We start from the raw sequence: 24,866 nt of genomic DNA, 5'->3' as shown, positions 1-24,866 counted from the left end.
TTGTAAGTATTGTATTAACCCTTCATGTAGCTATTGTAATTTGAGCCTAGATTTTTGTAAGTGCTGGCGAGAAAGAAAGAGATGTGGCTGTGAAAGTGGATTTGGTGAACACCTTATCAAAGACAAGCAGGAAAACAACAACCCCCAACGTGAACAGGGCAAGAGGGACAGAATTTTGATCGAAGAGCGGAGTTCCTTAAAGTTAGGCATTCCTGGAGAAATGGCAATGAGTTCAAAAAGTTACTGAAAATTTTTTAAAAACTGCCGATTCTCCCAGTATCTGCAGTTCTGTTGATTTTCATTTTGGCCACAGTGAAAAGTACACAATATCTCATATTCAAAGTAAATTTATTATCAAAACATGCATGTCACCATCTATTACTTTGAGATTCAGTTTTTTGCAGACATTTATAAGACAGTATCTTAACATCCTTGGTTTAACATCCTTAGTTTAACATCCAAGCATTCACCTTGTTTTGAAAGGACAGGCAGGTAGGCAAAGGAGGTGAGTTGGTTCTATTATAAAAATGAAATCAAATCCTTGGAAAGAGGTGGATTGGCCAGAAGCTTAAGGTAAAGGAAACCTGAGGAAGCAGTGATCATAATATGATAGAATTCACCCTGCAGTTTGAGGGGGAGAAACTAAAGTCAGACATATCAGTATTATAGTGAAGTAAAGGGGATTACAGAGGCATGAGAGAGGAACTGGCCAGAGTTGACTGGAAGGGGACACCAGCAGGGATGATGGTAGAACAGCAATGGCTGGAGTTTCCAAGAGCAATTTGGAAGGTGCAGGATAGATACATCCAAAAGAAGAAATATACTAAAGGGATGATGATGCAACCGTGGCTGACAGGGGAAGTCAAATGCATCACAAAAGCATAATAGTAACTTATTTATAGAGCACTTTTCATAGTCATGTAGTTCAAAATGATTTACAAAGGGATAAAGTGCAAATATAAAAATAAAAAACAAATAGATGTTAGTAAAAACCAAGGTTAAATAAATAGCTTTTAGGCAATTGTTTAAAATTTTCAGCTAAATCTGCATCCCTTATAGTTTTACATATTGAGTTTCACAGTTTAGCAGCATGGTTTAAAAAAGCTGACTGGCAAATTATCTTTTGAGAGAAATTGTTTAAATTTTAGAGACTAGAAAAAGACCTGAGAGCTCAAGCAAATGAAAGCAATTGTGTGATATAACATAGAACAATTACAGCATGGAAACAGGCCATCTCGGCCCTTCTAGTCCGTGATGTACTCCAGTCCCAGACAATTGACAGCTTTAAAAACAATTCTAAAAGATAAGGAAGCCAATACAGATTAGCTAGGACAGAAGTGATATGCTCCCTCACTCTGCTTTTAGCTAAAGGTCTAGCAGTAGCATTCTGAATGAGCTGAAGTTTGTCAATAGATTACTTTGGAAGGCCAGTAAAAAGGGCGTTGCAGTAATCTATTCAGTAAAATGGCATGAATTAATTTTTCAACATCATTACGTGACAGAAACTGACTTACCACTGCAATATTTCTTAAGTCAGAAATTCTGCTCTGGTCATTTTCTTTATGAGGGATTTAAAATTCAAATCTGAATCAAGGATGACACCTAGGAATGTTAATTCTGATTTTACAAGAGAAGCCAAACTTTCAATTTATCAAGAAGTTTATTAAAAGAGAAGGCATTTAAGAAAGCAAAAATTAGTGGGAAATTCAAAGGATTGGGAAGCTTTTTAAAAACAACAGCAGGCAACTAAAAAAAAACAAAAGGAGAGAAGAGATGAAATATGAAGGTAAGCTAGTCAACAGTGTAAAAGAGGATAAAAAAAAATTTCAGATATATAAAGAGTAAAAGAAAGGTGAGAGTGGACATTGGACTGCTGGAAATTGATGCTGGAGAGGCAGTAATGGGAGACAAAGAAATGGTGGATGCACTTAGTAAGTATTTTGCATCAGTCTTCACTGTGGAAGACACTAGCAGTATGCCAGAAATTCGAGTACCGGGACAGAAATGAATGTAGTTGCTATTACTAAGGAAAAGGAGCTTGGGAAACTGAAAGGTCTGAAGGTAAATAAGTCACCTGGACCAGATGGACTACACTCTAGGGTTCTGAAAGATGGCTGAAGAGATTGTAGAGGCATTAGTAGTGACCTTTCAAGAATCACTAGATTTCGGAATGTTTCTGGAGGACTGGAAAGTGCAAATATCACTCCATTCTAAGAAGGGAGGGAGACAGAAGAAAAGAAATTATAAGTGTGTAAGCCTGACTTCAGTAGTTGGAAAGACGCTGAAGTGCATTATCAAGGATGAGGTTTCAGGGTATAGAGAGGCACATGATAAAATAAGACAAAGTGAGCATGGTTTCCTTAAGGGAAAGTCTGTTAAATTATTTGAGGAAATAATAGGTAGGATAGACAAAGGAGAGTTGGTGGATGTCACTAACCTGTATTTTGGGAAGGCCTTTGACAAGGCACTGCACATGAGGCTGCTTAACAAGGTAAGAGCCCATAGCATTACAGGAAAGATACTAGCAAGGGCAGAAGATTGGCTGTCTGGCAGGAGACAAATAAAGGGGACCTTTTCTGGTTGGCTGCAGTGACTAGTGGTGTTCTGCTTCTTTTCCTGTTGCATGTCAATCATTTGGATGATGGAATTGAGGGCTTTGTGACCAAGTTTGTGGATAATACAAAGACAGATGGAGGGGCAGGTAGTGTTGAGGATGCAGGGAGTCTGCAAAGGGACTTAAACAGATTAGGAGAATGGACAAAGAAGTGACAGATGGAATATACTGTATGGTCATTCACTTTGCTAGAAGGAATAAAGGCATAAACAGAGAATTTAAAAAATCATTGTTGTAAATCATTGTTCCGTTGTTTGGGAATCCTCATGCAAGATCGCTTAAAGATTAACTTGCAGGCTGAATCAATGGTAAGGAAAGCAAATGCAATGTTAGCATTCATTTTGAGACGAATGGGATATAAAAGCAAGGATGTAGTGCTGAGGCTTTATAAGGCATCGGTCAGACTGCACTTGGAGTATTGTGAGTAGTTTTTTGGCCCCTTATCTATGAAAAGATATGCTGGCATTGGAGGGGGTCTAGGGAGGTGCATGAGAATGATTCCAGGAATGAAAGGGTTAATGCACAAGGAGAGTTTGATGAGTTTGATGGCTCCAGCTCTGTACTCACTGAAGTTTAGAAGAATGGTGGGGGGGGGGGGGGGAGGCGGGAAACGACACATTGAAACCTATTGAGTGCTGAAAGGCTAAGATAGAATGGAGTGGGGAGTATGTTACCGATTGTGGGTGAGTCTAGGACCAGTGGGCATAGACTCATAATCCAAGGACGTTCCTTTAGAACAAAAATGAGGGGGAATTTCTTTAGCCAGAGGGTGGTGAATCTGTGGAATTTATTGCCACGGATAGCAGTGGAGGCCAAATCATTGGCTATATTTAAAGCAGGGGTTGATAGGTTCTTGTTTAGGTAGGGTGTCAAAGGTTACGGGGGGAAGGCTAGAGAAGAGGGTTGAAAAAGATAATAAATCAGCCATGATGAAATGGTGGAGCAGACAGATGTGCCAAATGGCCTGATTCTACTCCCATGTGCAGTGGTCTTATGCTCTGATCTTCCACTCTAAGTTCCTTAATATATAAACTTATTAAACATTTATAATTTATAATTTTCATAGATGTTGATTCAGGTTGGAAACTACATAAAGCAGTCAAAGACCCCACCCACCACAGACATTCTTCTCTCCCCTCCAATCGGGCAGAAGTTGCAAAAACCTGTCACCAGGCTCAAGGACAGCTTCTATCCCACTGTTATCAGACTCTTGAATGGGCCTCTTGTACAATAAGATGAACTCTTGGCCTCACAATCTACCCTGTTATGATCTTGCACTTTATTGTTTACCAGCACTGTACATTTGTTGGAAGCTTTAACACTTTATTCTGTGTGGTTATTGTTTTACCTAGCTGTAGCTCAATGTACTATGTATTGATTTGATCTATATTAAATGATATGCAAGACAGATTTTCACTGTATCATTGTACATCTGACAAAAATAAAGCAATGTCAAAACCAGTATTCTAATAAAGGAACTTTGACTAGTAACATTAACAATATCGCTTTTCACAGACACTTCCTGACCTGATCCATGTTTCCATTATTTTATGCTTTTATCTCAGATTTTCAGCTATTGAACTTAATTTTTTTGCTAAGGTTGCTGTATGTGTGTTTATAAAGAGACCAAGCAGAGTGTTGTGGTAAATTTTGATTAATGGAATACTTTCTACTTGCATGGAAATTTATCGTATACTCAAGAAATTCAGCCTGACCAAGGATAGGTTGTAACAGCTGATGATGAAAAGTTGCAAGAGTGGGCAATAGATTGAACGCTCCAAAATATCATCTTCATATATCATTGTCTTCATAAATCAGAGCATTGAGCATCATACGGGAGTTGGGATTTTACGTTGAAATTGTATAGGAATAGTGAGGCTGAATTTTGAGTACTGTGTGCAGTTTCTGTTTCAGTCACCTACCTACAACAAAGAGTGCAGAGAAAATTTACAGGGATGTTGCCGGAACTGGAGGACTTGCATTTTAGGGAAAGGTTGAGTAGGTTAGGACTTTATTCCCTGGAGCGTGGGAGAATGAGAAGAGATCTTATAGAAACACATATAATTATGAGGGATATACAGTAGATAGGGTAAATATAAGCAAGCTTTTACCCCTGAGCCCAGGTGAAACTAGAACTAGAGATCATAGGTTTGGAATATTTAGGAGAAATATTTAGGAGAAAACTAAGGGGGAACTACTTTACTCTGAGGGTGGTGAGAGTGTGGAATGAGCGGCCAGTGTAAGTTTTAATTATTCAGACAGCTGACAGAATGGTGATAGAGTGGGCTTATGGAGTTCCTTAGAAAAGCTTTGAACCAGCTACCTTTATTTTATAACCATCTGATTCTGACAGACAATTGATTCAAAACTCTTTTCATTTTGTTGCCAGGAAACAGGAATTTAGAAAACTCTGATCCTCTTCAGACATTGGCAATGTGTATCAATGGCTTGAAAAAAGTCTGGAAGCTCAAATAGAAGATGCCCTTGTGTGGCTTCCAGAACTTTTATGACTGACCAATGTGTAAGGTAACTTGCTGAAAATCTCACACCTAACATATAGCACTGTCTAATAACAATTGTGCTAGTTAAGCAGGGCTGCATTGTAGGGTCAGTATTTGTAAGTATTAAACAGCCTATTCTAGAGAGAAGAGGGCTGAGGGAACAGAGATCATAAATATTATGGAAATAGTTGATAGGCAGATTAGAGAATTTATTTCCACTTGTGAACGGGATGAAAATAAGAGTACATATTTAAATAAAGGATAGCAATTGATTTAACAGAAACTTTACAAGGTTCTTAACCTAGATGGTGTTTAGAGTTAAAAAAAATTTCTTTCATTGAGTGGTTGATTCAAACAACATCTAAGGCAAAGTTAGATAAGGACACGCACAAAGAAAATATTTAAATTGCTGATAGGAGGAAGCTCATGTTGAACATAAATACTCACGTGTACTTTTTGGGCCAAATGACCTGTAAATCCTGTGTAACCATGTGCAAAATCATAAGGTCAACTTGATTTTAATCCTTTCCTTTGAAAGGACAGTCATCAAATAGACAACCCCATCATGTTCTGGGCCAAGTAATAGGGCACAAGCCAGGGACCCAGCTGAAGATTGCTCTGGTGATCACATGAAGCAAACACAAAGAAATAGGCAAGCAGCTAGTGGATTGGCAGAAAATAGGAATCTGCCCCAGCTCTCAGACCTCCCCCTCTTTCCAATTCTTCATCTGGACCTTGTTTTTAAGATTCTTCTTCTTAATTCAATCTCAGTTTTTCATAACCTGCTGAATGAATCTGAATCTAATTAAATTTTGCTAGGAGCAAATGTTTTTTTTACTGTGAATTTTTGAGGTGTTTTGATATTCATCATCACTGTTTAACCAAGGAACTTAAGAATTGTTTCCTGTCTGCCTCACCTTATTTTTTAAAATCCTACCATAAATAATCATAAAGTCATGGATAAAGTGCAAATGTGCTAAAACATTGGGACAGTGGCCAAAGTAAACTTAATTGCAGCTCAGAAGGTGGCAAAGTAAACATTCCAACATGTACATTTTAAAGCAGTGACACATCAAGGAAGTTAATTAGGACAGCTCCTGGGTCTCACAATTTCACTGTTGTTTAATGCTGTCTGAATTAGAGTGATAACCTCTACATTTATACTCTGTGCCTTCAGTTATGAATTACAGTGTCCTGAGCTTTGCTATCTACTCCCGTAATATATTGTGACACTTCCAAAGTTTTACCTGCATGTACATCCAGATCCCTCTGTCCTACACTCCCTTTTCATGTTTAGTCACTTTTTTTTGAGATCTTTACCCTTTCCACCATACTGTACAATTTCATGTTCTTCTGCATTAAATTTCATCAGTTACTTGTCTGCCTATTTTACCAGCCTTATCCCTACCCCTTTACAATCTATAACTACCATTCACGATGATTATTTCACCAGTTTTGTGTCATCTACACTGAGCACCAATGCCTAATCAGTTGTATCTATCCAAAAACTGAAGTTGTCTGGCACTGCCTCTTGAGGGGCATTATTGGATGAAAAAAATTAAGTTTGATGGATGGATGCACATAAACAGTAAACCAAAAAAAACCACATTGGACATCTGAGATAAACACTAGAAGTCCTGGAGTTGCTTAACAGGTAGAGTAGCATCTATGGAGAATGAATCGAGCTAATGTTTTAGGTCAATCAGCTTTAATTTTTGATGAAAGGTTAATCAACTCAAAACGTCAACTGTTTCTTCCTGCACAGATAATGCCTGACTAATTCCAACATTTGTAATTCATCAACATCTACAATTCATCTACCTTGTGAACAGGCAGCAAATTAGCATACCTTTAGCATTACACCTGTAGAGTGCAGTATTTATCAATGACCTCTCCAGCTCACTCCTAGCAATGATGTGACCATCACTCTCACTGCACTTGCAAGGGCAATGATCGTAGTGTTTTGAGTGATACATATATAACTTCAATCTTTTCAGCTGAGAACAGGGAGAGCCTCATCCAAGTTTTGGGGCCTCTCCTATTCCCCTTCTATCCAAGACAACCACATTGGGATAGGAATCTTACTAAACATGAAAAATGTTATGGGTATGAAGTCTTTTTTGGAGGAATTCAACAGGTCAGGCATAAACAGTTGACATTTCGGGCCAAGACCCTTCGTCAGGTCTCGACCTGAAATGTTGACTATTTATTCCTCTCCAGAGATGCTGCCTGACCTGCTGAGTTCCTCCAGTATTTTGTGTGTTGCTCTGGATTTCCAGCATGTGAAGAATCTCTTGTATTAAAAACTGCCTGTGTCCGAGTTGCAAACAATTTCATCTGTAATTTCTGAGGTTGGAACACATGCTGATGACTGCAGCTTCTGATTCCATGTTAGAGTGATCAGGACAGTCTTGAGATGTTGCTGATCCCAAAGTAGCCCTTGAAAGACCGACTCAGCTTATTGAGGGTGAAAGCCAATCAATGACGACTGCATTCCTGTTTAGATGTGCACTTCCAGAAGAAGGTCTTGTTCATTAAGCTGGCTCTCTCTTATCATCACATCAATCAATGTCAGAGCTTTTAGCATCCTCTGTTATGATAACAGACTGGTGTTTCTATAGAGAATGAAAAAGCTTGAGCATGATTTTGCTTAACAATTGGACAACAATTCCTGTACAGTCTGGACAGAGTGAAATCTTGGTCCAAGTGGCAAGGAGTCCAAACTGACTGGAGATCAGGCTCTACTCATTAACATTAACATAGATATGCTGAACTATGCATGTGCACAAACATTCACAAATACTTGTATGGGTTCAGGCATGTATATTATGGTTCATTGATTCTTCCTTGCACCCCCTCCCACACCCACTCTCCCTTCCACTCCTTTCATCTTTCCTCAATGTATGAAATTAAATTACTCTCTTACTAGTTTTTCACCTGGCACCTACCAGCCTTCTCCTTCCCACCCTCCCCCCACCTTCTTTATAGGGCCCCTGCCCCTTCCCTCTTCAGTCCTGACGAAGGTTCTCGGCCTGATGCGTTGACTGCTCATTTCCACGGATGCTGCTCGATCTGCTGAGTTCCTCCAGCATGTTGTGCGTGTTGCTTTGACCCTCCGCATCTGCAGTGTACTTTGTGTTTGAGATTAAATTGTGATGTGTCTAGTGTCCAATTGTTTGAATAACACTTGTCACTGTGAGATCTCTGAACACCATTCCTGAAAAGTCAAATTGAAAAAGAAATTGCGAGGTCTTTCAAGGGCTACTTTGGGATCAGCAACATCTCAAGACTGTCCTGATCACTCTAACATGGAATCAGAAGCTGGAGTCATCAGCATGTGTTCCAACCTCAGAAATTACAGATGAAATTGTTTGCAAATCAGACACAGGCAGTTTTTAATACAAGAGCTGCTGGAAATCCAGAGTAACACACAAAATGCTGGAGGGAATTTGCGAGGGAAAGGAATCTACACTTGGAAGTTCTCACCTCAAATTTCTGATGTAGCTCAGAATCCCCATTATCCTCCATGATGGGAACATTGTAGTACTCTCCTTCTTCTTGGCTTAGCAGCTTGAACCTGTGGAAGTGACAGAACGGGTAATGTTACTGCTGACAGCTAAAATATGAGGAGACTGGTGGGCTGAGAATCATCTGATCGAATTATGGAGTTACAACAATGACATGGAAGCACTGGCTAACATAAACTGTCAGAGAAAGTGAATGCTGCCAAGATAAAAGTGAGTGGACAGTGGGGTGGAGTAGATACCTGATTGGATATAAAATTAAATCCCAACTCAAATCCAGACTGACCACAGTCAACTTAAACTTAAACTGATCTCAAGGACATTAACTTTTTTTCTATGGTTGACCCCACCTAACCCAACAGTTCCAGTTTAGATAACCCAGGCCTTGCAATGAAGTTATGGCTTGGGAAGCAGGAAATGTTGTGTACTCCCAGCGATCTCCTGACCACTTGTAACTGTCAGCCCTACCCTGTCAATGTTACTCAGGCTAAGTGCATCTGGCCCACACCAAACCTGAGGCAATCAATTGCATTCCATCAGTCTAGTGTTTATCTAGCAGGGTGGGGTGGGACTTAAATGAGGCAGAGAACAGAAGTGGTGCACTGGGAATCAATATGACAAGATGGAGGGCAGCAGAATTTGGAGCAATGAATTGCATACTTAAAAAGTAGTCTTGGGAGACCCAGGTGAGCGCAGTGATCTCACGTGTCCAGCGGAAATTAAGAACACTACAGACCATCTCTTGGACTTCTCTTTAAATAGTGTGTGTGCACACTTTTTTCATTATTTTATATAATTTATGTATAAATGATATTGTGTGTTGTTTAAATCTACATGCCTGTGATGCTGCTGCAAGTTGCATCTGTACCTCATCGTACATGTGCACGACAATAAACTCAACTTGAATTAAAGTGCCATCTTAGAAACATAGCAAACCTACAGCACAATACAGGCCCTTTGGCCCACAAAGCTGTGCCGAACATATCCTTACCTGAGAAACTACTAGGGTTACCCATAGCCCTCTATTTTTTTGAGCTCCATGCACCTGTCCAGGAGTCTCTTAAAAGACCCTATCATATCTGCCTCCACAACTGTCACCAGCTGCCCATTCCAAGCACCTTGTTTAATTTTTTAAACGTAGCAATAGGAGTCAGCCACTCAAACCTTTCACCTCATCTTAATCACAACATATGTTGATTCCCTCTACCTTGTTTGGTTCAATGATCATGACTTCTTATCCAACAAAACCTACAGTCTGAGTTTTGAAATGAATTGACCTCCAGCTATAAGAGCTTTCTGGAGTGAACCAATCTGAGATTCTTACTTTCTGATGAGTTTCCTAACTTCACCCCTGAACCAGGGTGGGATCTGGTTATAAGTCTATGTGTCCTTGTTCAGGTCTGTTCCAAAAGAGTTAATAGTCTCCCTTTATCAGCTCTAGGGAAAAGGTTTTTATTCACCAAGGCCTCGGGGAACACGTACCAACCAGATGCTCCGGACTTCATCAGCTCAGATACACCAAAGGACAAGGCACCCATGAAGTCATTTCTGGTGGTGCGATCCCAGTCCCAGATTTCTACTGAAAGTCGTCGATCTTTGTCACTATTCTTCAGTTTACTGGAGGATGTATAAAAGAGAGATGGGGTAAAAGTTACCATCATTTTACACCAATAAAAACCCAGCAATAATGTTAAATTATGCAACCAGTGACAAGCTGAATGTTCTATATCTGATTAATATATCGACACTGTGATGTCCTCACCGAGAGTGTTAAAGAACAGATGATGTAATATCACTGAGATTTCAGGAGGTTCCATAGATTCATGGCAACATTGACAAAGTCCCAGCATGAAAGTGGGCTGGTGATTGCATCACAAAGGCAGGAATTACTTTTGCAATATCTGCAAGCAAGATGGAAGCAGCCTCCAAGCAACAAGAAGTACTACTTCAGCAAATCATTGTACAAGAGCTAGCAAATAGCAGCATGGTGAATGGTGCAACTTGTTACCTGATTCACTGATGGGAAATGATGGCCAGGACATCATTTTAAAAAGATTACTAATACCAATAGAACAGATGGCAAATTAACTTTTCATTCAGAGGAAGGCATCTCCAATACTGCTTATATTATTGTTCTAGAGTGGGGTTAGGTCAGAGAAATATACCATACAGCTACAAGTTCACATCAGAATAAAGGAATCCATCTAATTCTGCTTTAGTTTTTGAAGTCATGAGCAGGGTAAGAGAAAACAAAACCAGAGTTTCAAATATCACAAGTTACTTGCAGTCAAAGTTAATGTAGATTCATTATCAAAGTACACGCATGTTATCATATACAACTCTGAGATTCATTTTCAATACTCAATAGATCCAATAACAATAATTGAATCAATAAAAGACTGCCCCTAACAGGGCGGACAACGGATGCATAAGAGATAATGAAACAAAATATAAATAATAAATAAACAATAAATATCGAGAATATTGAGATGAAAAATCATTGAAAGTGAGTCCATAGGTTGTGAGAACATGTCAGTGATGGGGCTAGTGGAGTTGAGTGCAGTATACCCTCTGGTTCAAGAGCCTGAGGTTGAGGGGTGATAACTGTTCCTGAACCTGGTGGGGTGAATCTCAAGGCTCCTGTACCTTCTTTGTGATGGCAGCAGTGAAAAGAAAGCATGACCTGGGTGGTAGGGGTTTCTGATGATGGATGCTGCTTTCTTGCAACAACACTCCATATACAGTGGCATGCAAAAGTTTGGGCACCTCTGGTCAAAACTTCTGTTATTCTTGGGCTGTCCTGCATGCACTGCTCTTTTGAGGTCTGGCCACAGATTTTCAATGATGTTTAGGTTGGGGGACTGTGAGGACCATGGCAAAACCTTCAGCTTGCACCTCTTGAGGTAGTCCATTGTGGATTTTGAGGTGTGTTTAGGATCATTGTCCTGTTGTAGAAGCCATCCTCTTTTCATCTTCAGCTTTCTTACAGACGGTGTGATGTTTGCTTCCAGAATTTGCTGGTATTTAATTGAATTCATTCTTCCCTCTACCAGTGAAATGTTCCCGGTGCCACTGGCTGCAACACAAGCCCAAAGCATGATCGACCCAACCCCGTGCTTAACAGTTGGAGAGGTATTCTTTTCATTAAATTCTACACCCTTTTTTCTCCAAACATACCTTTGCTCATTACGGCCAAAATTCAGCGTCAGAAGTTTGCAAAGAAACATCTAAACAAGCCTGTGGACTGATGAGGTTAAAATAGAACTTTTTGGCCCCGATGAGCACCTGAACACACCTCAAAATCCACAATGGACTACCTCAAGAGGCACAAGCTGAAGGTTTTCTTTTTCTTTCTTTCTAAATCTTTTTATTAGTATTAGTAATATGGACAGAATACAAATGATATATTGATAAAGAAATTACCAACACACACATTCCATTACATATGAAAAAAAAACATACATAATAGTTACAATATATATGGGTTTACCAAGACCTAAGCCATAAGATATATGTATGGACATAGTAAATCTAAATATTTCATAATGTATAATATAAAGAAAACAGAAAAAGGAAAGGAAAAAAAACAAAAAAAATTTAATAATGCAAAACTAGCTAATCTAATAACTATAACTAATAAGTAATAAAAAAAAGAAACAAAAAAAAGAGAAGGAAAAAAAAAGGGGGGGCTGTTTATAATATCTCACAAAAATAAGTATTCATCAATGCCGTCACTTCCGGTCCTCTCAAAATACATAAGCTAAAAGCTGGGAAATCAAATGAACTTGGCACAGGGTCATATTACATCCTATGAAACTGTTGAATAAATGGTCTCCATAACTTTTCAAATTTAATAGAAGTCTCAAAAGTACCACTTCTAATTTTTTCTAAATTTAAACATAACATAGTTTGAGAGAACCAATTAATTACAGTGGGAGGATCAATTTCTTTCCAATTCAACAATATAGATCTTCTAGCCATCAGAGTTAGAAATGCAATCATTCGACGGGCAGAAGAAGATAAATGCAGTGAGTCTAACATTGGTAAACCAAAAATTGCGGTAATAGGATGAGGTTGTAAATCGATATTCAAAACCGCAGAAATAATATCAAAAATATCTTTCCAATATTTCTCCAAAAATGAACAAGACCAAAACATATGAGTTAAAGACGCAATTTCAGAATGACATCTATCACAAATAGGACTTATATGAGAGTAAAAACGAGCTAATTTATCCTTGGACATATGGGCCCTATGTACGACCTTAAATTGTATTAGTGAATGTTTGGCACATAACGATGATGTATTAACTAATTGAAGAATTCTATCCCAATTCTCACTAGAAATACTAAAACTAAGCTCTCTTTCCCAATCCTTTTTAGTCTTACAAAGAGGCTCTGAACGTATCTTCATAATTATATTATAAAGTTTTGAAATAAGCCCTTTTTGAAAAGGGTCTAATTCAAATAAACTCTCCAAAGTATCTGAAGGCACAAAATTTGGAAATGTAGAGAGTACAGAACTTAAAAAATGTCTAGTCTGTAAATATCTAAAAAAATGAAATCTCGGCAAGTTATATTTGTTGGATAATTGCTCAAAAGACATGAAACAATTATCTAAAAATAAATCAGAAAATCTTAGTAATCCCTTAGTTTTCCAAGCCAAATAAGCTTGATCTATAATGGAAGGGTGAAAAAAACAATTAGATACAATAGGACTATTTAAAACGAATTGAGTCAACCCAAAAAATCTCCGAAATTGAAACCATATACGCAAAGTATGTTTAACTATCGGGTTGTCAATTCGTTTCGGCAATTTAGAAAGAGCAAAAGGGAGAGAAGTCCCTAAAATAGAACCCAGAGCATAAACTGATACAGATTTAGTTTCTAAACTCACCCAACAAGGGCCAAAAGATCCACCCCCATCTTTCAACCAACATAACAATTATCTAATATTAACTGCCCAATAGTAAAATCTGAAATTAGGTAATGCTAACCCACCTTCCTTTTTTGTCTTCTGTAAATATGTTTTACCTAACCTGGGATTTTTATTCTGCCATATATATGAAGAAATTTTGGAGTCAATATTAGTAAAAAAAGATTTCGGGATAAAAATTGGTATCGCTTGAAAAATATATAAAAACTTCGGTAAAATAACCATCTTAATAGCATTAATCCTACCTATTAGGGATAAAGACAAAGGTGACCACCTAGTAAACAAACCTTTAATTTGATCAATTAAGGGTAAAAAATTAAATCTAAATAAATCTTTATGGTTTTTTGTGATTTTGATCCCTAAATAAGTAAAAGAGTCATTAATTAATTTAAAGGGTAAATTTCCATAAATTGGGACCCGTTTATTCAATGGAAACAATTCACTTTTATTAAGATTTAACTTATACCCAGAAAACTCACTAAATTGAGCCAATAATGATAAAACTGCTGGAATGGATTTCTCCGGGTTAGAAATGAATAGTAATAAATCATCTGCATACAAAGATAACTTATGGATATCTGTCCCACGATTAATACCCAAAATATCCTGTGATTGTCTGATGGCAATTGCCAAAGGTTCTAAGGCAATGTTAAATAGTAATGGACTAAGAGGACATCCCTGTCTAGTGCCCCGAAATAGGCGAAAAAAGGGAGATCTTTGATTATTGGTAAACACTGAGGCTACTGGAGTATGATAAATCAATTTAATCCATGATATAAATATCGGACTAAAATTAAGCTACTCCAACACATTAAATAAGTAAGGCCATTCAACTCTGTCAAATGCTTTCTCCGCATCTAATGAAATCACGCATTCTGAAGTATCATGTGAGGGAGTATAAACAATATTCAACAATCTCCTAATGTTAAAAAAAATAACGATTTTTAATAAAGCCAGTTTGATCATCTGAAATAATTTTGGGTAATACCTTCTCCAATCTAGATGCCAGTAACTTGGAAAAAATCTTGGAGTCTACATTCAATAAAGATATAGGTCTATAAGAAGCACAGTTAGTAGGGTCTTTATCTTTCTTCAATATTAAAGAAATGGAAGCTCTATAAAAAGATTGTGGCAAATTCCCTAATCTAATGGCTTCCTCAAAAACCTTACCTAACCAAGGGGAAAGAGTAGCGGAAAAAAATTTTAAAAATTCAATTGTATAACCATCTGGACCCGGTGCTTTCCCAGAATTCATTGAGGAAATAGCCCCTTTAATTTCTACATCCGTAATAGGAGTATCCAATATCAAAAGATCATCAGATGATAACCTTGGAAAATTTAATTTTCCAAGAAAATCAGACATGGTATTATAATCTTGAGGAAATTCAGATTGATACAGGGAGGTATAGAAATCTTGAAATGCCTTATTTATCTCATCATGATTAACTGTCAAATTCCCATTCTGCTGACCAATCTTAGTGATTTGACGTTTAACCAAAGCATTCTTCAATTGACTAGCTAACAGTTTACCAGATTTATCACTATGTATATAAAAATCAGATTTAGTTTTCATTAATTGATTTTCAATCGAGGATGTAAGTAATAAACTATGTTCCATTTGAAGTTCAACCCTTTGTTTGTAAAGCTCCTTACTAGGAGCAATCGAATATTTCTTATCAATCTCTTTAATTTTATCAACCAATAAAAGAGTTTCCATCTTGATACGTTTCCTCAAACCAACAGAATAAGAAATAATCTGTCCACGTATATAAGCTTTAAAAGTGTCCCAAAGTGTTCCGCAGGAAATATCATCTGTAGAATTAGTTGAGAAGAAGTCGATCTGCTCCTCCATAAATTTTATAAACTCAGAGTCTTGCAACAAGGTAGAGTCGAATTGCCATTGTCTAGCATTAGAAGCTGTATCCGTAAATTTCATAGAAAGTAATAACAGAGCATGATCAGAGATAGCTATAATATCATAGTTACAACCGATTACCAATGGAATAAAACAAGAGTCTACAAAAAAATAATCAATTCTTGAATAAGAGTGATAAACATGTGAGAAAAAAGAAAACTCTTTGTCATTAGGATACCGGAATCTCCAAATATCAAAAACTCCATTGTCAGTCAAAAAAGAGTTAATACAAGTGGCCGACTTATTAGGTAAAGTCTGAATAGATAAAGATTTATCCATCAGAGGATTTAAACAACAATTAAAGTCACCACCCATTATTAACTTATATTCGTTTAGATTGGGTAAAGAAGTAAATAAAGACTTAAAAAAGTCAGGACAATCCACATTTGGAGCATAAACATTAAACAAAGCAACCTTTTTATTACAAAGTAAACCCGTAATTAACAAAAATCTGCCATTCGGATCCGAAAAAATTTCATGTTGAACAAATGAAATAGAGGAATCAATAAAAATTGAAACTCCTTTTACTTTAGCATTCGAATTTGCGTGATACTGTTGACCCCGCCAAAATCTAAAAAAACGAAATTCGTCCTCCCTCCTCACATGAGTTTCTTGTACAAAAATGATATGAGCATTAAGTCTTTGGAATACTTTGAAAATCTTCTTTCGTTTAATTGGATGATTTAAACCATTAGTATTCCAAGACACAAAATTAATGGTCTGAGCCATAATTCTATAATCAACCCTTTGGTATAAAAAGGGTTAACCAACTTATAAACTCATGCACCCGGAAGAGGAACAAAAGTAGTGAGAAGACCCGGAAGTGACGACAACACAGACATATTTGAAGTTCAAAAACAGCCCAAATAAAAAAACTAACACAAACTGGTACAAAAAAAATAGAATTAGAAAACAGACCATCCCCCCACCCCCCGAGAAAAAGAGAAAAAGCCAAAATATGACTTAAAAAGAGAAAAAGTAAGACTAATCCTACCCCCATGTCAGCTGAAGAACACTCCATATAAAAAGGATATATATAAAAGAATCACCCCAACTTTAAAAATTAAAATCGCTATAATAAAAACCATATTTCTAAGTATAGTTAGTTGTAAAAAGAATAAAAATATAATCACTAAAAAAAAACTTATAAATCGGGCTCTGGCCCAGACAAAACAAAAAATATTTAAGCTAAGATAAGCGATGCATTGTACGGAAGAAACGCGAAAAACATAAACATAACGCCATCTTAAGCAAAACCAAAAATCTTTTCCAAAAAGCCACCATCTTAATCAAGGAAAAATTCACCTTCAAAGAATTAAAAATATACCTTCGAAGGAACAAAGTTAATAGACAAATATGTAGTTAAATGATTAAAGTGTATAAGGCAAAACAATTAATATGACGCAAACACACTTTAACTTAAGTATAAGGTATAGGATGAACCTACACCAATAACCAGATTTTAATTCTGGTTTAAGAGATCGAGAACCATCTTACACGATCAGAGTCGTTCATTTATTAGAGACTGGTGTAACTCCCTGGGTCGCCTCAGGCTCGCTCAGCTCGTTCCCGTCTAGGGGGAGCAGCCTTCGGCCCCGCCAAACTGGGTAATCAGCTGGTGTGGATGCTGTGTGATGTCCCCGCCTCACCAAAGAACAGACAGCACACCATATGCGATTAAATGAGTACAATTTATAAAGGTTACTATAACTAAGTGATTAATAACGATACAGTATATATGAAGAGAAAATTAAAGAAAAGGCGCCAAACTTATCAAAGTCCAAACCACTTCGTGCACAGCCGTTGGAGCTCAATTACTGAAGTCTTCTGGCCACCATTCGATCCCCTCCGAACTCCTCGACTCGCAGCTCAGGACCCTCCGAACTCCTCGACTCTCCAAACAGCTCAGGACCCTCCGAACTCCTCGACTCTCCAAACAGCTCAGGACCCTCCGAGTGGTCAACCAAGCACATCTAGCTTCAACCCCCCCCCCCTCCTCGGAGAATCTCCCGGCCTCGGACCCCCCTTTGGGGTCCGATCCTCGCCCAGCTTAGAGCATTGCGTCCTCTCTCTCGACCCCCTCGCGCCGATCTGCCCAAAAGCCCGTCAACAAAAGCTTACAGACTCAGAAGAAAGAAAATTAATCCCCATTTGGTTTACAAAGGAATACCATTCTCGTTATCAGTAAATTAGCATTCCTGCTAGTTAACAAAAAGAAGAAACCCTCTTTACACTGGTGTCTGTAGCAGTAGGGAAGTTCTCCTCCAGATATTTTCTCGCTTCTGAAGTTGAAATGAAAACCTGCCGTGGAGCATTCGACGGAGATATTCGAAGCTTCGCAGGGTATAGAAGTGCAGGTTTCAGATTTTTCTCATAATATTCAGCCATCAACGGTTTAAAAAGAAGCCTTCTTTTTAAAAGGTCTGGACTAAAATCTTCGATCAGGCGGAAGCAAAAATCTTTGAATTTAATCATTCCTGCTCGACGAGCTGCTCGTATAAGTTGTTCTTTGTCATGTACATAATGGAACCGGACAATTACCACCGAAGGTTTGTCTGTAACACTCGGTGATCGACGCCGAATTCTATGTGCCCGATCCAATAAAGGGGGGTTATTCGGGAAAATCGTCGGAAACGCTTCTTTTAAAAGTTGAGCAAAATATTTCAAAGGGTCATCTTTTTCTATGCCGTCTGGAAGACCAAGTATACGTAAGTTCTGTCTTCTGGACCGATTCTCAAAATCGTCACTCTTGGCTTTAAGGGCTTCCATCAGCTTAATGGTAGAAATTAAATCCTGTTGCAGTTTTCCAATAGTCAAATCTCGCTTCCGAGCATCTTCTTGCAGAGACGCAATAAGAGCTTGTTGCTGTTTAATTACTAAATCCGTCTTAACCATGTACTCTTGAAAAGTCTTTATATCTTCTTTAAAAAATTGTTGTAGTTCAGCAAATTTTTTATCCAAAACCTCCATAAACAATTCAAAAGTTAATTGAGTTTGTTGTGTCGGAGCCTGCTTTTTTCCGTTACCGTTCGGATTACGTCCGGGATCCCATCCCTTAGACCTGAGAGACATTTCAGTTTGCATATCTTCAAAAGTTCACAACAAACTCTTGGCAGTAAATCCAAAAAAAAAATGAATAAAGAAACTTTCGGTATAGGTAAAAATAAGCTGAATAAGGGTGATCAAAGGTTAAAAAAAGTAAAGGTTATGGAGCGAATCCAAAACAGTACTCACTCCATGAGCGTCTCCAGCTGAACCGCTGAAGGTTTTGCCATGGCCCTCAAAGTCCCCTGACCTAAACATCATCAAAAATCTGTGGATAGACCTCAAAGGAGCAGTGCATGCAAGACAGCCCAAGAATCTCACAGAACTAGAAGCCTTTTGCAAGGAAGAATGGACGAAAATCCCCCAAACAAGAACTGAAAGACTTAGCTGGCTACAAAAAGTGTTTACAAGCTGTGATACTTGCCAAAGGGGGTGTTACTAAGTACTGACCATGCAGGGTGCCCAAATTTTGCTTTTCCTTTTTTGTTATTTTGAAACTGTAAAAGATGGAAATAAAAGAAGTGATCTTGCTTAAAATATTAAAGAAATGTGTCATCTTTAACTTTATGCCTTCTGGAAATCAAGTCATCTTTTACTCACTTAGCTATTCACAGTAACAGAAATTTTGACCAGGGGTGCCCGAAGATTTGCATGCCACTGTAGATGTGCTCAATGATAGGGAGGGCTTTATCCATAATGGACTGAACCATATCCACTAATTTTTGTAGGATTTTCCATTCAAAGACATTGGTGTTTCCTTACCAGGCTGTGATCCAGCCAGTCAATATACTCTTCACTACACATCTATTGAAGTTTGTCAAAGATTTAGATGTCATGTCAAATTTTAGCAAACTCCTAAAGGAAGCAGAAGCACTGCCACCCTTTCTTTGTAATTGCACTGATGTGCTTGGCCCAGAATAGAACCTACAAAATAATAACACTGAGGAATTTAAAGTTGTTGATCCTTTCCACCTCTGACACTCGGATGAGGACTGGTGATGAGGAGAAGACCTAAACTATTTTTATAAATGAAGCATGGTGTCACTAGCATGGTATTTAATGCACACCCCTGACTGCTCTGAAGGTGGTCTAGAGTTGCTTTGACCCACTGCACTGTGTAAGATGAAACTATTTTCCCAGGCTTATTGCATGGAAATATGTTTCTCAAACAATAAAAGAACAGTAATCAGACAATTGATATGTGTGTAACCATTGCAGATGCTGACTCATTCTTGTTCCTGCTGCTGTTACACTTTGAGGTGGCAGAATGATTGGATTAAGTCCCATCATGCTCAGATGAGGGAGGGAATATGCACCATGCATGGCCCATGGGCTCTGGGGAAGGGGGGGGGGAGAAGGGTCACGTGCCACACATTGCCAGTGGACTTTGGGGGGATGCACACCACACGTGGCCCATCGGCTTTTTTTTTTTGGGGGGGGGGGACATGTGACATGCACAGCCTGTGGGTGGGGGTGGGACATGTATCACTCCAGCCGTGACCAAACCTGCAGTAAATGCCTGGAACTCGTGGGCAGTGACAGAGCATTCAAAGAAAAAACTTATAACTCCAACTGGAGTCACAGCAGGGAAAATGGTAAAGTTTATCAGCACTCATTAACAATAAAGATGAATGATAGCAAATAGAAATAAATGAGTATGATGTAAAATCCATTGCTGAGTTATGGTGCAAAGGGACCAAGGTTAGGATTTAAATAATCCACAATAATTAATTCTTAGAAATTATAGGTGAATGCAAAAGAGTGATAATTGCCCTGATAATAAAAGATTATGATATTATTTTTTCTACAGTAAGAAAATGTCTTAGCTTAGAAAATCAAGGGGAAGAAACAGTTTGGCTGGAGTTAAGAAACAGCAAGGTACAGAAAACATTGGGGAGTTGTCTGTAGGTTTTTTAAAAGCAGTGGTAATATAGACAACAGAATAATTTAGGAAACTAGAGAGGCATATAACAAGAGTAATTATAATAATAATCATGCAGAATTTAATATACGTACAGCCTGGGTAAACTAAATTAGCAAGAACAGCTGGGAAACAAATTCATCATGTGTATACAAGCTGCTTTGCCAGAATCAACAAGGGAAGAAGCTATATTAGATATAATGTGGTGTAATGAGAATTAGTAAGCTTTAGTTGTTAGGAAGGAGGGATCACATGCTGGAATTTGATATAAAGATTGAAAGTGTTTTACTTCAACCTGAAATCTGTATCGTACATTTAAACAAAACCAACTACAGAGGTGTGATGCACAAGTTTCCTATGGTCAACTGGGAAACCACAATAAAGATACTGCGGTAAATGAGCATTATCTAACACTGAAAGAGTTATGGAAAAATTATTAGATTGCTTAGGACAAACACACATCTCTTTAAGACAAAATCCCAACAGAAAAACTGGCCTAGGTTTGGCTAAGAAGAATAATCAAAATTATTATTAGATCAAAGAAAAATATTATAATGTTGGTCAAGAGAATTGAGAAAAAGTCAGAGTTCTAAGTAAAGCAAAACCTGATTAAGAAAGAAAAAGTTAAATATAAGGGAAACACAACAGACTATAAATATGATAGACAAGATAAACAGCAACTAATGTGGGTCCCTCACAGAGTTAGTCAAGGATAAGAGACACGCCAGATAAATCAAACAAAAGCAACACACACAAAATGCTGGTGGAATGCAGCAGGCCAGGCAGCTTCTATAGGACGAAGTACAGTCGACGTTTCGGGCTGAGACCCTTCGTCAAGACTAACTGAAAGAAGAGATAGTAAGAGATTTGAAAGTGGGAGGGGGAGCGGGAGATCTGAAATGATAGAAGACAGGAGGGGGAGGGATGAAGCTAAGAGCTGGAAAGGTGATTGGCAAAAGGGATACACAGCTGGAGAAGGGAAAGGCTCATGGGACGGGAGGCCTAGGGTGAAAGGGGGAGGGGAGCACCAGAGGAAGATGGAGAGCAGGCAAGGAGTGATTGTGAGAGGGACAGAGAGAGAAAAAGGGGGAAAATAAATAGATAGATAAACAGATAAATAAAGGGAGGGAGTAAGAAGGAGAGGAGGGGCATTAACAGAAGTTAGAGAAATCGATGTTCACACCATCAGGTTGGAGGCTACCCAGCCAGTATATACGATGTTGTTCCTTCAACCTGACTGTGGCTTCATCTTGACAGTAGAGGAGGCCATGGATAGACATATCAGAATGGGAATGGGACGTGGAATTAAAATGTGGCCACTGGGAGATCCTGCTTTCTCTGGCGGACAGAACATAGGTGTTCAGTGAAACGGTCTCCCAGTCTGCATCGGGTCTCACCAGTATATAGAAGGCTGCACCAGGAGCACTGGACACAGTATAACACACCAGCAGACTCATAGGTGAAGTGTTGCCTCATCTGGAAGGATGGTCTGGGACCCTGAATGGTGGTGAGGGTAGAAGTGTAAGGGCAGGTGTAGCACTTGTTCCGTTTACAAGGATAAGTGCTGGGAGGAAGATCAGTGAGAAGGGAAGGGGGGGGGCAAATGGACAAGGGAGCCGTGTAGGGAGCGATCCCTGCGGGAAGCAGAAAGTGGGGAGGGAAAGTCGTGCTTGGTGGTGGGATCCCGTTGGAGGTGGTGGAAGTTATGGAGCATTATATGTTGGACCCGGAGGCTGGTGGGGTGGTAGGTGAGGACAAGGTGAACCCTATCCCTAGTGTGGTGGCAGGAGGATGGGGTGAGAGCAGATGTGCGATGTGATCAAACAAAAGCTCTGTATCTTTTTGAAATACCACTCAGAAAACTCTCAAGGCATGGTAAAGAACAATGGTCTGTAATGAGTGAAAAAATGTAATTGGAGAAATTGGTAGAAGTGGACATTCATAAGTCACCAGGCCCCAATGACGTGCATTTCATGGTTTTGAAAGGTGGCTACAGCGATGAAGAAGACACTCATTACTGTCTTCTTAATTTCCATAGTTTAAAATGGCAACCTTAGATGGGAAAGCAGGAAGTGTAACCTGAGGAAAAACAAAATACAGAGCAGCTGGTCAGACATTAGCAGATTAAATGCTAGACTAAATTATTTAAGTAAGTTGTAGTCGGGCATTTTGTAAATAACACCAGGATTATAATAGAAACAAGTCATCCTCAACCTGGAGGGACAGACTAAGAAGAGAAAGTAGAAATGACTGTTGCATATTCACTGTGAAATGTTATGGCACTGAAGGTACTTGCTCAGTGTTACTGGGTCGTCAGTTTTGGAAGTGGGGTACGTTATGCCATTGCTACAGTAGGTCACATTTAGCAGAACTGACCAGACATACAGTAATGGCACAAAAATCTTAGGCACATTTCTAAAGGTAGGGTGCCTAAGACTTATGCACAGTACTTTATTTGTCAATGTAGAATGGAGAGCAAATTTGTAAATCTGGCTAGAGTAAAAGATTTTGAGAACAGTGAAAGTGGAACATTGTGGGAGGGGTGTGAGGCAAGTGGCAGAGAAAGAGTGTCAGGAGCAGGGGTGGTGAGATGTGGACACACCCAGCCCGGAGACACCATGCAAGGTTATTTGATTCCAAACAATCAGTTTACTGATCATTACAGAATATCCCTCTGGTGCTTCCCTCCCCTCTCCCTTCTCCTTTTCTCAACCATGATTCCCCTCTCCCTGACCCTTTTCTACTCTCAGTCCATAATAGAGACCCATATCAGAATCAAGCTTACCTTCACTCATATATGTCAAGTAGTTTTTTTTTGTAACAGCAGTAGTACAGAGCAATACATAAAATTACTAGAATACTGTGCAGAAGTCTGAGACACCCTAACTCACTCACTCTCTCTCTCTCTCTCTCTCTAGACTTTTGCATGGTACTGCACTTTCACCTTCAAGATGTTCATACTTGAAGGAAAAAAATCATAAAGTTATGTTTATAAATTAGGAATAATACCATACTCACAAAGAGAACGATTCATTCCAGGTGGGGTTGAGTGTTGATCGGATGGTCTTTGTCTTCTGTTTGCTTTCACTTTTGGGATCAGGGATGAGTTTGAGTTTAACATAGGGATCGGAAAGGCCATTTGGATCCATGGGGATTAGATTTTTAGCATCTCTCACTGTAAAGCAGAAAAACAAACTTGTGTTTAAAAAGCTGAAAGAGCAGGGGTGTTTATGTTTATGCTCCAGATTTCTCTGTTCTATAAGACCATAAAGCCTTAAGATTTAGGAGCAGAAGTAGGCCATTCGGCCTGTCGAGTCTGCTCCGCCATTCAATCATGGGCTGATCTATTTCATCCAGTCATCCCTACTCCCCTGTTTTCACACCATACCCTTTGATGCCCTGGCTAATCAACTTATCTACCTCTGCCTTACATACACCCAATAACTTGGCCACCACAGCCGCTCATGGCAACAAATCCCACAGATTTACCACCCTCTGAGTGTAATTTCTCCGCATCTCAGTTTGAAAAGGACGTCCTTCAATCCTAAAGTCGTGCCCTCTCATCCTACCATGAATCCCCTATCATGGGAAATAACTTTGCCATGTCTAATCTGTTCAGGCCTTTTAACAATTGGAATGTTTCTATGCAATCCCTCCTCATTCTCCTGAACTCCAGGGAATATAGCCCACGAGCTGCCAGATGTTCCTCATACGGTAATCCTCTCACTCTTGGAATCATTCTCATGAATCTTCTCTGAACCCTCTCCAATGTCAGTATATCCTTTCTAAAATAAGGAGCCCAAAACTGCACACAATACTCCAAGTGTTCCTGTGCCCTTCTTACAACGGCGTCCTACAGTTCATATCACCTCTCCTCAGTCTTACTACTGAAATGTGACCCTGCATTTTTCTCTGTTGAATTTCATTTGGCAGATGACATTTCATCTACAGTGGAGTAAATGCAAGATCATCAACAAACTGAGAGCCAAGGAAAAGTTATTTTACACAAAGGGTTCTTTGGCCATTGCTTATGACCCTGTAACATAAATAAAAGTGAAATCTAGAACAGTTATTTAAGAAGGAATCAGATAAATATTTGATTAAGTCGTGAGTTCAAGATATGTGTATCTGTCGCTCAACTAGTTTACCTATCATTAGATGATCAACTATCTTAAAGCTATAGATCTTTACTCACCTGCCAAAATCACACAATACTTTCAAACAATACCAAAGAACAAAGATAAGCTTGGTTTCGTTATTCTTCTTAACAGCCTCCTTTACTCAGTCCCTTTCACTATCATTTTTAGACTTAGTTAATTTGTGATTATTCATTTCACTTGCTTATGTTCCATCCCCTTTTCCTACTAAGTAAACCTTTCACCCTTCTCCCTGCTTCTACTGACCAATGGTG

At 38.8% G+C, this 24,866-nt stretch overlaps 1 protein-coding gene and 1 long non-coding RNA gene across 2 annotated transcripts in view; one reads left to right on the top strand and one right to left on the bottom strand.

Moving 5' to 3' along the window:
• LOC132379924 (protein kinase C alpha type) overlaps positions 1-24,866 on the bottom strand; it is a 350,679-nt gene that overhangs the window by 82,336 nt on the left and 243,477 nt on the right. The window contains exons 6-8 of the mRNA XM_059948280.1: positions 23,474-23,630; positions 10,122-10,256; positions 8,602-8,692 (exon numbers count right to left, since the gene is read on the bottom strand). Of these exons, the coding sequence (XP_059804263.1) occupies positions 8,602-8,692; positions 10,122-10,256; positions 23,474-23,630 (383 nt within the window). The remainder of the gene's footprint in view (positions 1-8,601; positions 8,693-10,121; positions 10,257-23,473; positions 23,631-24,866) is intronic.
• Positions 2,842-10,210, top strand: LOC132379925 (uncharacterized). The gene is made up of 3 exons (XR_009507572.1): positions 2,842-3,034; positions 5,004-5,140; positions 10,075-10,210. It is a non-coding gene; the product is annotated as an uncharacterized LOC132379925 (long non-coding RNA).

This window comes from Hypanus sabinus, chromosome 23, assembly GCF_030144855.1.
Source record: "Hypanus sabinus isolate sHypSab1 chromosome 23, sHypSab1.hap1, whole genome shotgun sequence".
NCBI lineage: Eukaryota > Metazoa > Chordata > Chondrichthyes > Myliobatiformes > Dasyatidae > Hypanus > Hypanus sabinus.
The sequence above is the reverse complement of the archived record's forward strand: the minus strand, read 5'-3'. Positions and strand labels throughout refer to the sequence as shown.